The sequence below is a fragment of the Lissotriton helveticus genome, chromosome 3_1 (assembly GCF_964261635.1).
Source record: "Lissotriton helveticus chromosome 3_1, aLisHel1.1, whole genome shotgun sequence".
In the NCBI taxonomy this organism is placed as follows: domain Eukaryota; kingdom Metazoa; phylum Chordata; class Amphibia; order Caudata; family Salamandridae; genus Lissotriton; species Lissotriton helveticus.
The window spans coordinates 922,379,772-922,394,519 of record NC_136061.1 but is presented as its reverse complement, the minus strand read 5'-3'; the positions used below and the strand labels follow the sequence as shown (position 1 = coordinate 922,394,519).

General features: G+C 41.7%; 1 protein-coding gene across 1 annotated transcript in view; it reads left to right on the top strand.

Annotated features, from left to right (window-relative positions):
* The window catches only part of TMEM30B (transmembrane protein 30B), a 186,702-nt gene that overhangs the window by 142,478 nt on the left and 29,476 nt on the right, over positions 1–14,748 (top strand). Inside the window, exon 6 of the mRNA XM_078681265.1 lies at positions 6,037–6,162. Coding sequence (XP_078537391.1) covers positions 6,037–6,162 — 126 coding nt within the window. The remainder of the gene's footprint in view (positions 1–6,036; positions 6,163–14,748) is intronic.

Sequence of the window (14,748 nt, the reverse complement as noted above, 5' to 3'; positions counted from 1 at the left end):
AAATTAAAAGAGAAAACAGTTATATATCTGTAAGCGCGCACCGTGCGCGCACCCCGCGATTTTTCAGAAAAAATAATTGGGGGGGGGCTTCTCTCTTTTATTTTAATGTCTTTATTTTAATCTCGAGGGTGCCCACCCCTCGTTTTACCCCCGAGATCACCGCCGCGGCCCGAGCCGCCTCAAGATGGCCGCCGCCTGGTTGTGGGCGGGGGCGGGTGGACGTGATTTCCGCTTCCCCCTGCCTGGGGGAAGCCTTCGATGTGCCTGCCCGGTCTCCCGTGCCGAGGGGGAGACCGGGTGATGCTGCCGGCTGGTGCGGGGCTCCCGTGTGCTGAGGGAGCCCCGGGAAAAGAGGAGACTCCGTCCGCTTCCCCCTGCCTGGGGGAAGCCTTCGATGTGCCCGCCGGTCTCCCGTGCCGAGGGGGAGACCGGGTGTTGCTGCCGGCTGGTGCGGGGCTCCCGTGTGCTGAGGGAGCCCCGGGAAAAGAGGAGACTCCGTCCGCTTCCCCCTGCCTGGGGGAAGCCTTCGATGTGCCCGCCGGTCTCCCGTGAAATAAATAAATACTGTAATTCGGAGTGCATTTGTGAGGCGACCATTTGGCTACGGTTTTCCAGCTTGCTCAGTTGTCTTTTGGAAATCAAAGCCAAGCGCTTCTTGATAAACGAGTGTTGTAAATAATTAAACAACACTTTGAATGCGGAATTGATTTTGGATATGCCTGCTGTTTAAAGATTATATTTGATTTGCTGCATCCCAGACACGCTGCTATCACAGCGCGGCCACTGCTGGAAATTAAAATATCGAAGTTAAATATAGAGACACTTTTTGACTGACTGTCTTTCCTGAAAAAGCTGGAAGTGATGTGTCCTTAGGCCACTGTAGTTTGTAAACACTGCGTAAAACAGAAAGTTTAATACAAAGCCATGTGTAATTCGACGGGGAATATTTACTAACCGGTGTGGATTTCCATCGCGCTGTGTAGACTTGAACTCAACTTTAAAGCGTTACCCAAAGGCATCATCCACCAGCGGTCATTAGTTATTTACTGCTGAAAGGAATGTTTAATGGCACGACGTTTACTTTTATAAAGAGCCTTTTCCGAAAAAGAAGGTGTCTCGTAGTTCGAAGTTTCTCACGAATAGTTTATTAAAACCTCATATTGGCAATCAGAAATACCATACTGCAGTCTTTCTCTTACGTTTGCATAGATTAAATATCTGCTAGTTTTTATATGCTGGAAAACTAGCAGATGAATTGTTGAGGGAACTTTGACTTAGTTTCACCAGGCAAACACTTGCCAGTTCCAACTCTATGAATAAGGTTATCGTAGGTTTTAGCATAGATTTTCAAATTCACATTTTTACTATTATTTCTTTACCAGAAAGCATGTTTTCCTTGGGGAGAATTATTTTGCACTACACTCCCCAAAAGGGTCGCATTTGTCTTTCCAGCCTCGGAGACCTATCTTTGAATGTGTACGTTTATGCTTGTTGCCAGGGTCGGAATGAACTGCAAATATTAGTGAATATTCTTCGTGGACGTTCCCAACAATTACAAGGTGCACGGGTGATCTTTGGACCGCCCGGGTTACCATACTACATTGTCCATTATCCCACACCTACGTTAAGTGATGTTTTTTCTACAATCGTATGTGTACGGCTGTCCAGTATCTGTGTCTACAGGTTGGGTTTATAAAGTACGGGGTACACGTTTTGCGCACCTGCTCCTTAAATTCATCAATCGTGTTTACAATAGGCACTTTACTCTTAAGTTTTAGCAAAGTATATACGCAGCACATCACTAAGGAGGGTGGGTAATGTCAAAATAATTTAAAAAGAAATAAATCAGCAACATGGGCATTTTAAAGTAAGCTATTTTTGATATCCAATGGCATATAAATATACAATACAATATAAGTTAGAAAACTGAAATGACAGTCCAGCAAAGGACCAACTTGCCTTCAGGAAGCAACTCAAGACCTGGCTGTTCGAGCAGTAGCAGATCCCCCTCCCCCAGCGCCTTGAGACCCACTGGGTAAGTAGTGCGCTATATAAATGCGATGATTGATTGATTGATTGATTGATTGAGCAAAGTGGATTTGATGAGGAACTATACTGAAACAAGTGACCACATTTATAGATGGTAGTAATTTAGGCAAAAATTGCATAGTCAAGAAAATGTTCAGCAACTAGCAAAATCTACACGCTATATGTTTCACCGTACCGCACGGGAGCCATACATACTGTACCATGAGCATTTTATTTATTTATTTCATTTTTCTTTCTTTAAGTTTTCTGCAACGATTGCACACATGTATTCACAGAGACTAGGTCTACAGAGTGGTTGATATCTACAGCATACACAAGGCAAAACTGTAAAGGAATTTTACAGACATTTGGTATACAATTAAATTATTAATACCTGTAATTGTATCCATAATAAATGTATTCCACAAACATATGACGTGAAAGATGAATACATGGGGCAATGGTGCATAGAAATGGCAAGATTTGGCCAACAATGTTGCTAACATATGACTGGTGCACAATACTAAGCACAGGCACACTTACACATTGGTTAATTGTTTGTTATCTCATACATATATATATATTACCTACTGACGGTCGTCAGTAGGTATATATAGTTAGGACCTAGTTTCCATAGGAAATCCGCAACATTCTAATTGCAATAAATAGCTGCTTCTACGCCCAATAACGTTGACAATATGCGCCAATTGTGCATTTTCCGCACAATACCTCCTTAGGCACACTAGGCAACATTAGGTTACTAACGTGTATTTGCAATCAAAATATAAATCATGTCGTATCTAAGTGCACATGCTTTTAGCAATTATGTTTCTATAGGAGAAAAACAAGCTCCATGCCACCTATCGACACTCAATTAACCTATGAATTATACCATATCAATAAAAAAAACAGCCGCCTTGTTGGGTATGCTATTACAGCTGTTCACTTTTTATGAAGTGTGTGTTGTTGATAGGGAGAGTGATGTTAGAATGTAATCACACTGTTTACTGCGTAATAAAATAAAGCTTTCTGACTCTGGCAATTTTACTTGTTTTAGACTCATCGTATAATTGCACATTTCATTTCATTTTCTTCACATGCAAATAAAACTATTTTTTTTGAAGTAGTGATTGAGCAGTACTTTTCTGATGTGTTAGTCAGAGTATAAATTATAAAATAATTATAAGGAGTTAGGAGTAACTAGTAAAAAAAAAATGTGTGAGAAATAGATTCTCCGACACCCCAGAATACCCGGTTGCGTTTGAGTTACTTTCTACGTTTTGCACAACTTATGCTACATGGAAGTAAGCATAATATTAGAAAGACACCGAGTGTGGGAAAAGGCTTTACAATGTTTGTTTATAGACGCAAAGTTACACCCTGGTGGATTTTTACCACATTACCAGTGAGTATTTTAAAAAGTGGTGCAGAATTGTATTGTATTGCATTTTGATGTGTTATCTGCGCCTGGAATGGATGGGGCCAAAAGACAAATACTTGTGCAAAATAAAGCTTCCTTTTTTAGAGCAGTAGCAGTCAGTACCAGGAAACAACTGCCTGCTTCGTTCAAATGGCGGCGACCAATGGGTACTAAACATGTATCCCACAGAGAACAACTGCCAAATTAAAAATAATTAACATCTGCAGAGAGGAGTGAGTGGCCAACAAATACCATGCACTCGCAACACATTTACATGTCTCCTTGCAAACTGGAAAGTGGGCGCAACATGTGAAAATTGCACTGTGGACATTAGACAAGGCAAATATTTTTCCGTTCCTACATTGCATTTGAGACTTTCATTTGCTAAGACAATTTGTCCACGATCTTGAGTGCGGGAAAGTACTGTGTGGCCCAGCTGGTCTAGCGGAGTTTCCAGGCACGCTGCAAAGTGAGTGCCTTCGGGCTGGGCCGGTCCAAAAATCGGATCCCGAGGGCTACTCAGGTGGTCCCACAAGGATATTAACATATTTAAACGTTATCCGCTAATAGAATTAGCATTTTAAAAACCTTGCAAATTCACTGAAAAAAACATAGGTTTCAGGCGTTTAGTTAGGAATTAGCATTTAAAAAACCTTTGAAATTCACTGAAAAAACCATAGGTTTTAGGCCTTATATAGTTAGGAATTAGCATTTAAAAAACCTTTGAAATTCACTGAAAAAACCATAGGTTTTAGGCCTTGTATAGTTAGGAATTAGCATTTAAAAAACCTTTGAAATTCACTGAAAAAACCATAGGTTTTAGGCCTTATATAGCTAACCCTGGGTGGGAGGGGGGGGGGGGTAAATCAGTGCTCTGTGGAAAGACAGGACACAGCCTTTTCAGATGTAAGTGTGCGCTTCCTCTCCCCCTTCCTGGCCAGGAAGGCTATCAGAATGTAGATGAATCCTCTGTCACACTCAGCCCTTTCTGTGCTTGTGGCCATCTAGATGTAATGCACAAAGTGTAGCTGTCACCCAGCCCAGACGTGTGTTGGAGACAGCCTGTCTGGCACAAAGAGCAGTAAGTACAGAGAAATATCCACTTTATAAAAGTGGCATTTCTAAAACAGTAATGTTAAATCCAACTTCACCAGCAAGGAGGATTTATCATTACCATTCCAAACATATCAAACATGAAAAAGCTGCTCCTCTCTGTTCAGGAATTACAGCTTAAAAGTATATTGAGGAATTCCCGATGCTAGCCTATAAGAGGTGTAGGTCTCACAGTAGTGATAAATTAAATAGGCATTTATCACTACCAAGATCACTACCAAGACATGCAAAACATAAGGGTACCTGTCCTACCTTCTACTTCCATAGCACCCTGCCCTTAGGGTTACTTAGAGCCTACTTTAGGGGCGACTTATATGCAATAAAAGGGGAGCTTAAGGCTTGGCAAGTAGTTTTAAGTGCCAAGTCGAAGTGGCAGTACACGGCACACACACACTGCAATGGTAGGCCTGAGAGGGGTTTAAAAGGTTATTTCTGTGGATGGCACAATCAGTGTTGCAGCCCGCTAGCAGCATTTGAAGTACAGGCCCTAGGTAAATAGTATACCAACTTATCGGTAAAACAAATATGTCAATCAGGTATACACTGATGTCCTCCTGTTTAGGGGGAAGCAGATGCACTAGCTAGCAGTGGTAAAGTGCTCAGAGCCCTAAGGCCAACAAAAAGAATCCTCAAAAATGGGAGGCAAAAAGTAAAAAGTTGGAGAAAAGACCACTTTAAGGATGACCAATCTAACTCCTTGCCAACCAAAACCCCATTCCTACTTTGAACCCTCAATCTACGTTTGTCACCCTAAACCCTAAAATTACCCTTCCCACTCAAAAACCTATACCCACCCTAAGCCCTAAAAATAGCATTGCCACACAAAATCTTACCTCCCTAAACCCTAAAATTAGTCTTGCCACCTAGTAACCCATACCCACACTAAACCCCAAAAGTACCCTTGCCACCCATAAACCCATAACTACCCTTAAAAAACCTTGTCACCCAAAAACCCATATCCACCCTAAAATTACCCCTGCCACTCAAAATCTCATATCCACCCTAAAATTACCCTTGCCGCCCAAAAACCCATACCCACCCTAAAATTGTCCTTGGCACCCAGTAACCCATACCCACCCTAAACCCTAAAATTAGCCTTGCCAACCAGTAACCCATACCGACCCTAACATATATAAATATAGTGTATAAGACACTTACCTGAACAAAATATTTGCATTTTCGTGGTAAAGGCATATTTATTGTAAACAAATTGTGTGGTTAAGGCATGCAGGGTAAAGACGCATGTGTTGTAAAGCCTGCATGGTAAAGACGCATGTGTGGTTCCAACCAAGTGGTGAATGCTGGTTCCCCTCCTGTGCAGAGGGCTATCTTACATATGGTAGACTTTCTTCAAAATTCTCAAAGCTAGTTAAGACATGATTTTTTGCATTCTTGTAGAAAATGCAATATAACTTGCTGTACTTTTCAAAATTACAAAGTAAAAGATGCCAGTATTTTTTATGTTTTTTTTATAGATACTTTTAAGTTGACTTACAATGGAACAGAAGTACCATTAGAAGGAAAGGGAATATCTTGGTGGTCTGACTATAATATAAAGTTTCGGAACCCAAACAACAGTGCTACCGAGGCAACATTTAAAGGTTTGTATTGTATTCAGTTATAGATTTTCGTTTCTTGTGTAATAACATAACAAAATGTGTATTTGTACGCACATTCACCCCTAGGGCATCTTGGCGCTGAGTAACAGATGTTTATTGTTATGCTACTCAATGGTATAATCCAAACGGGAGTGTCTGCTTCTTGAAACCGCTGCAAAATGGTATATATCCTACTCTGGATTCAAAATGGATACTTGATACTTGCAGCCCGCTAGCAGGTTGAGTTACATACTAAGATGTCATGCATATACAGAACCCAATGTCCACTCCCCGCCCTGTAGCAGATACACTTTTGCAAAATAAGCTGTGATTTTTTTTAATATTCAAACTAAATCCTCTTGAGGAATGTTTGTAGAATAATTACAAGGCAGTCCTGCATAACACCGTTCTAAGATCTTAAATCATTGAAGAGCTAGGAGTTATTCCAGCCAAAACTAATCTAGAAAACATCCATATAATATGAGCAATTAGTTAAACCCCCTTGTTAGTATTAGAAAATCAGCATTTATTGATAAGTGAACCTCTTTAAACTTTGCCTGATTGATTCGAATACTTGGATATAAACTAAACAAGAAAAACGATAGCCAAGACTTCCCAGGCCCTTTGACCAACAGGTCCAGACTCACTTAATACTACCATCTCAGCACGTTTAAACTCCTTGTCTAACTTAGAACCAAAGCCCATTGCTTTACAATTGAAGAAAGAACACAAGCTGTCAATATCATACTTACAAAATAATAATATTCTCTTAAGTGCAATATGAATGTAATAAATGCAATTGCAAATTAATAGCCCACATCAACATATATGAAACAATCATGCTAACCTTATTTATTTATTCAACAACACGTATATAAATTGCATGGAAATAAACCTGCTGCTTATTATGAGTTCTTGACTTAAAAACTCTTTGACAAGTCATTTATAATGCAGAATCTACAAATTTGTTTCTGTGCGCAAGATTAATTAAGAAATATTAGTCTGTACAGTCAGTTGCAGCTCACATCTATCAAGAAGTTCACTAGTGGTTAAGGTTCACAGATTTAACAGAAATGTTGTATGGTATTTCTGAACCCTAGCAGGGTATGCTTTTGTTTAAAGGCCTCTGGAAATGAGTTCTTAACATCAGGGCCTATGACAGAAATGCTTACTTCTCCCTTCCAATGCAACTTTATCCTTGGAATTGTATGGAGCATATCACTGTCTAATCTTAAAAAACACCCAGGACTATAACTGATTAACCTGTCCAGCAGCATGAACTCCAAAGTAGACTTTTAACTAGGGAATTATCTATGTACATTCAAACCATATAGGCTGGAAGAGAAAATACATTAATCTCATGATAGCTGGGTATGTTGCTTGTTTTCAATAATTCGGTGAGAAAGGTCTTAAACAGGGAAGCCTTTCCCCAGATAAAAATTCTGAAGCCTTGTGCATGATGTATTTATTTTGCCAAAGATGTCATAAGAATGACACATCTCCAAATTCTATGTTGCCTCAGAACAACCAAGGTAAATCATTATTTAGGGGACTATTTAATTGGTTAGTGGGCCTTCAATAATCTCTTGCACTCCTCATTACTTTGATATGATACTATCTGCAGGGGGCCCAGCCTGACCTGCACAATTGATTGCTCTGAGAGGAATCTCCTCTGCCATAGGTCTGCAGTTGTAAGCCCTACCTACCGCCCTCCCCCTCTTGTTTGTCCTGTCAGCTATATAAAAGGGTTTCTGCCTTTTTATTTCCAACTTCCATTAGGTATCCAGCCCTCTAACTCGCTATCTTGTCTCATCCCTTATTTTATGTTGCCTTTTTAAATGTATCTCTTTCAAGAGGCGGATCTAGGGTTGTTTGCTTTAACTAGCCCATAACTGGATTTACCTAGTCTAATATACTTCTCCTGCTATTCTCAAGGGGCAGAAGGGACATGACATTTTCAAGTCCCTACACATTGAATGGAGCTCAGTCTTGAGTGAACTGAACTCCAATGATCCTCGCACATAAGAGGTTTTGTAATTACTTTTTTAATTAAATGAAAGTGCAAGGTAGTCACACTGACCTAAGATTCTAACAAAAAGTACGTTTGTTTCGATCCAATTAAAAGGCTAAATTAGCTGACAAACTACTCTCCTCTGCTCATCAAAACAAATTTTCCAGTTAAGATTGGTTTATTTTGCAGTTACATTTTATGTCCAGACTGGAGGCTAACCTTATTTCATTGCCATCAATAGCAGCACTTCAGAGCTTGTCATTGAAACCACCAAACCTGTAGAATTAGACCGTTCCTGCAGTTCATAAATACCCTTGATCAGCTATCAATTACCTTGTTATTTCCTTCATCTAGGGCAGCTAAGTATCTTCCAGGTTCTTTGCAGTATTGTAAGTGAAGACTGTTATATGAGTGTGAGGAGAGTTTGTAAACGCATGTTTTAGTGCAGTGAGACCTAAGGTGAGAAGTAGTGTGGAGTCAGTTTTCCAGTTTATTGCAATATTTTGTTTCCAGGCTAGAGTTCGTTTTTGTGCCTTTGGGGTTTTGTCACTTAAGTGATTATTATTTTAATCTAATTAGGAATGTAAAAGAAAATAAAAGAAAGTGGTTCCGTTTTACTTGGGTCTGAAATTTGCAACCGTTTTACCTGCTTGATTTGGCATGGGGTAGGCACAATCTGACGCGTCGTTCAGGTGCCGCGCACTAGGTGCTTTTCCCTGAATTTAGTTAAGCATTTGCGAAAAGCACAGCCTAACAGCGCAAGAATATCAGTTTGATTGGCTTTGTGATGTGATTATGTAATTGTGTCACTTGTACGTGGTGTGATCTCACACGAATAAGATGGCAGCATTGTTGGGAGGTGTTTCAGTAAATGGGAACATATTGTGTCTTTTGTTGAACAATTGTTTTCTGTCACAAAGCGATCATGTGTACCATATATTTTTTGGGGCAGTACAGAGAGAGAATCATTAGATTGAGAAGCATAACTGAAACAGGTGACTCTAGTGCTTCTGTACCATTTGAGGCACTACAGAAGAAGAAAACCAAGAGGTCTTGGTCTTGCAGGCACTGCAATCACCCCTTGGAAAAAAGGGAAAGTTGAATAAAGTTTGGTCTGTGGATGAGGGTGACAGAAAGGAAACAAAGAAAGAGAATAAAAAGTTATGAATGAGAACGTTTCGGAGAAGAATCTTCAGGAGAAGAGTGTGAATAAACAAGATGAATGTGGTCTAGGCACAATTTAGAGATGGTGATCTATGCAGCACGAGTGAGATACAGGATATAACGTATTTTAATAAGGAACTACATTACAGTGGTGAGTGCTCAGAGGTTTAAGCCCTGCAGTATGTTTTGGACCTTACAAAAGGGGAAGGCTGGAAAATGGATAATGAAGAAGTAGTGGTTTGTCTAAATTAACAAGCATTTGCAATGCAATAGGTCTCGCATTATGAAAGTTTGAGCTATTGGTCTTGTAAATGACAATTTTTTTATTTGTGTTGGTTTTGAAAATAGCTAAATTAATAGCTTTGTCATTTACAATGCCAATAGTTATAACTTTCGCAAATGTGACACCTATAGCATTTGTAATGCAACATGTTTTGTATTTACGTGACTTAGATGTATTGATATTACAAATAACAATGGCTTTTGATTTTTTTAAATAATTAATACTTAAATAAAAGTGATTGTAATTTATAATAGCAATAGCTTAAACTTTTGTAAATAACGTTTGGGAAGATTATGTTCAGTGTATTTTATTGTGAAGAAAATCCAAGAACAGAAGTGAAATATTAACATATTTTTGTGACATTTCTAATAAAGCTTGAAACATTGAGAGAATATATTTGAACCAGTTGTTGAAAGGTTGCACAGATTGATGCTGTGGTGGCGCGGAGTGATGCTGTGGTGGCGCGGAGTGATGCTGTGGTGGCGCGGAGTGATGCTGTGGTGGCGCGGAGTGATGCTGTGGTGGCGCGGAGTGATGCTGTGGTGGCGCGGAGTGATGCTGTGGTGGCGCGGAGTGATGCTGTGGTGGCGCGGAGTGATGCTGTGGTGGCGCGGAGTGATGCTGTGGTGGCGCGGAGTGGTGCTGTGGTGGCGCCGAGTGGTGCTGTGGTGGCGCCGAGTGGTGCTGTGGTGGCGCCGAGTGGTGCTGTGGTGGCGCCGAGTGGTGCTGTGGTGGTGCCGAGTGATGCTGTGGTGGTGCCGAGTGATGCTGTGGTGGTGCTGAGTGATGCTGTGGTGGTGCTGAGTGATGCTGTGGTGGTGCTGAGTGATGCTGTGGTGGTGCTGAGTGATGCTGTGGTGGTGCTGAGTGATGCTGTGGTGGTGCTGAGTGATGCTGTGGTGGTGCTGTGGTGGTGCTGGGTGGTGCTGTGGTGGTGCTGTGGTGGTGCTGTGGTGGTGCTGTGGTGGTGCTGTGGTGGTGCTAGGAATGTGTATATTTCATTTAGTGACCAGGTAATTGGTGTGAGCCTGTGTCCCAGCTAGTCCATACATGAAGATACTCACAAATAAATACTTGATAACCAGTGGGTTAAATGGGTCGGAACTGTCCAGTACGGAGTACCAGCACTTTTTTATTTTTAGAGGGAGCAGTACCGGCACTTCTAAAGAAAAACTTGATACTTTTACTTGGACAGTACCGGCACTTCTTAGAAACAATCGGGTATTTATTTATTTATTTCATGCAGTTTTATATTGTTTTATTTCAGAGGGGTGGGGTTTCTTATTTCCTCTCCCTCGCTCTTGCCTTTGTTTGCCCCCTCGTCCTCCCTTGGTTGACCTCCGTCTTCAAGTGTATTGGTTGTAATTTATTCACGTTAATAAACCTTGCCAATTACTAAGCCTCGCAGCCTTTACGGTCACACGCGTTCTCAGCGTCCACTTATATTGCATTCGACGCTGTGTAGATCCACAGATGAATAATGCTTCCCTTCTAGGCGCATCTGTTTGCCGAGTGGTCACAGATTGCGAACTGAAAGAGGTCCACTCAGCCATTCATTCTTCTAAGGTTGATAACATGCGCGCCATCGAGTTGGGTAACAATAGACCTCTCATCAGCGCCAAGCTGTTGCACTGGAAGTGAACGTGTTCTTTGCAGACCTATGTTTATGTAGTAATAATCACAAAATACACACGGCCTCTGTCGGGTCATCGGGTGGGCGCAGTGAACCGCATTATTCCTAATGGTGGCAGCCACATGACCGGATATAACCTGCCTGTGGCCCACCCACAAGATGGACACGGAGGAGGGTTTACTCCAATGACTTCCATCCACAAGAAAACAAAAAAAAAACAACCGCTCTGGGAAGGCAAACAGCGACGGCCTCTCACTTATGTCTCTAAATTCACAACACAGGAAAGGGAACTCGCACTGGGCTCCTCGGCGTGTAATGCCCAGTGGTCCGGCTCGCAGCAGGCTGTGCTTCTGCACCACAAAGGAGCCGGCTAATGAGAAGTGCAATGCAGCCTGGAGTGGTGCAGTCATGGAGGTCAGCAGATGCGTTAAGCAAGACCTCTAGAACTGTTGCTGGATGTGGAGGCAGGGCAGGGATCTGCGAAAACCCGGGAGAACAAACAAGCACTGGCAGTCTTGCTTGCCAGTGGAGAGCGAGCGATGCAATTGCCTGAAAACCAAGACGTGCACTCCCATGAACTGCTAAACAAGTTATTATTTTAACTTATAGTTGAAATAGTAGTTCCATTACGTCACCAGTGAAAGGTTACGCCATAGCAAATCATGAGCGAGGGTATGGTTAAGGGGAGAGCAAACACAGAAAGGCGAGGAAGTCTATCAAAAAACAAGCTCTTGGCATTGCTGTGGGGAGGGGGGGGAGGAGAAATGAGAGACACGGCCTGGCGGCCATGAAAAGTGTGAAGCGGGGGAGCGGATCCCTTTGAAGTGAAGCTCTCGGAGGCAGGCGGCTTGAGGAGCAAATGGTAAGCGCGTCCACAAGCACATGCACTCGACGTAATCCGCCTGGTGGTTTCAGAGCTTGTTTTGCCCTCAATACTCTCGTCCTATTTTTGCTTGCGCGATGAATAGGACGAGACCTAAAAACGAAAAAAGGAGACTAAAGGATGCCTTTGGTGAGATTTCTGGCCTCTGGCAATTCGTCTCCCTAGGAGTGCAGACTGGTGGCCTGTGGGTCATGTTAGTGAATACAGTTTACATTGGGCCCAGATATACTAAGGACTTGTGTTGCCCTTGCACAAGTCCTAAGTCTGATTTTCTAAGCCACTCAAAGCCACCTTGTGTGACTACGATGCTTAGTAACTCAGAGTAACGCAAGGCAGCACAAGTCACTGCCTTCCGTTACTCTGCATTGAGAAGGCGTTCCATCGGTGGAGTGTGGGTGTTATCAAGCATACAACCATGGATTAGGGCATATCCAGATCTACTAGAAGATTTACTAAGAATAGTAGTCCTTGGAATGCATCAAAATGGTACACCTTCCCAACAGAGGCGTAACAAGAAGAAATAGTATTGTTTATTTCTCCTCATTATTTTTTCTTTCTGCAGCACACATAGAAAGAAGAAAATGTGTCCCTTTCGACACAAAAATAACCCTGCATGTAAAGCAAGCACCATGAGTTGGTGCTAAGCTGCACAAAGTGTGCCAAGACAGGGATCGCTTTGTTCGCCCTAAGTGTGGCAGGGTATGCTCAGACGTGGATCCCTTGTTCACTTGGCCACTGGATTCAAGATAGCCTGGCTGATGAGGATTATGAATCCGAAACCGGTCTCAGGATGCTTGTTTCCGGTCCAGGGAAGACATGGCTTGGCAGTTCGGGCTGGACTGTTCTCATGAGGCACAGGGTCAGACTGATTTGCATATAGCCATGTCTGAACTGGGCTGGCTGAGTGAACTAAAGAATGGTGATGGATTAAACCCAGATCAGTTGACTGGGGGTGAGTGTTTGATTTGTTCAAACGCTCCGTCCATCATTCTCTTTTGTATCGCTTTGTTCGCCCTAAGACAGGGAAAGGACAGGAATTTGTTTTATCTTAGTAGATTGGCGCATTCCTGCTCTCTTCCTGTCACTCAGGGTAATGCAGCAAGTTGTGTGCTGTGTTGTGACTTTTTAGTAAATCTGGACCTTGGTCCTTAAGCAGATCGAGAGAGACTACGAGTGTTTTAAAAGTGGACCTTTAAAGAGCAATTATTAAGCATCTGCTGTGCGTAACTCCTGATTTAGACTTCGACCTGATTAGTTTGTAATTTAGACTTGGTTGAAATTCTGGAAAGCATCTAGAGAGATCACTGAAACAGTGCCAAGATAAATAGTTTGATGTTATTGCCAGCATGCATGCATCTTGAGCATTTTAAAGAAGCGGAAGTAGATGTGAAGTAAACTTCTTACATGGGTAGTCGGAGGACTAGCTTTAAGCAGAGCAAAATAAATTTCAAAGAGACCCATGAAGTGCTTATGAACATAAACCATAAATTGAGAGATTAGTGGGGAAGCAGATTAGTGATGATACAAAGGTGATTTTGTTTGGCAACGTAATGCTGAAGGGAATTGGGAAGTGTGTTTTCAACATCACTGTGCTTGATAAAATACAACGTTAAGGCAGAGTCTCGTTCTGAGTATTTCCTGCAAATATTCAGTTTTTCCTGCAAATTGGAAGAATGAGTATAGGTCACCCTGAAAGAGGCAGAGTGCAACAGGTACATTCTAGCCAAGGTAAATATGATGGTTCATACTGTTTCCCAGTCGAAGGTCAATGGAAGGAGAGTTAATGCAAGAGCAATTGCAGAGTTAGAATAAGCAATCCATGGGTTTTTCAAGCCGTTGAAGGTTTCAGTATACAAGTTACAGTGGTACCAAGAACATTCAAGGATCCATGGAAGTTGGTATTCAAGGAAGAACCATGTATGTTGGTGGATACAGAAGTGAAGAAAACGCTGTTAAAAGGTGTGATTATTCAGGTTGCAGAGGTCAGCAAGGTTTTTGTAAGTTCCCTTTTTTGGTTAAAAAAAAGAACAAGGATGGATAGCGGTGATAAACTAAAGAAAACTGAAATGGTTTGTGCAGTTGCAACACTTCAAAACGGAGATAATTCACCTCCTAAGGGCTATTGAATCTAATGGATTCATAGTTCATGGAACCCATGCAAAGAGTTTAGAGAATATGCAACTCGTATGATCAAGTTGTCTATATCTGTTTTTAAGTCTCCCATTCAGCTTGGCATCAGCAGTGTGTCCACAAAAGTAATGAGGTCAGTAGCAGCATAGTTGCATGAAATAGTTGCAAGGTGAATTATGTACCTGGATAATTTTCTTCTGTCCCATGATAGTGTTGAAGTTGCAGTCCAAGTTAAGAGAGGAATTGTTGGATGGTCTGGGATTCATAATAAATCACAAGAAGTCAATTATGGAACTGTGTAGGCACTCTGAGTTCTTATGTTTCCAGGTGAATACAGTGAAATCTGTACTGAAACTTCCAGTGAAGACGGTAAGAATGATCATGTTGAACATAGATTATTTTTTTCCCTCTCTGGGGATGTTGGCACTCGTGATGATTAGACAATTTGGTGGCCCAGCTGAGTAGGATTTTTTTATTTTTGGGGT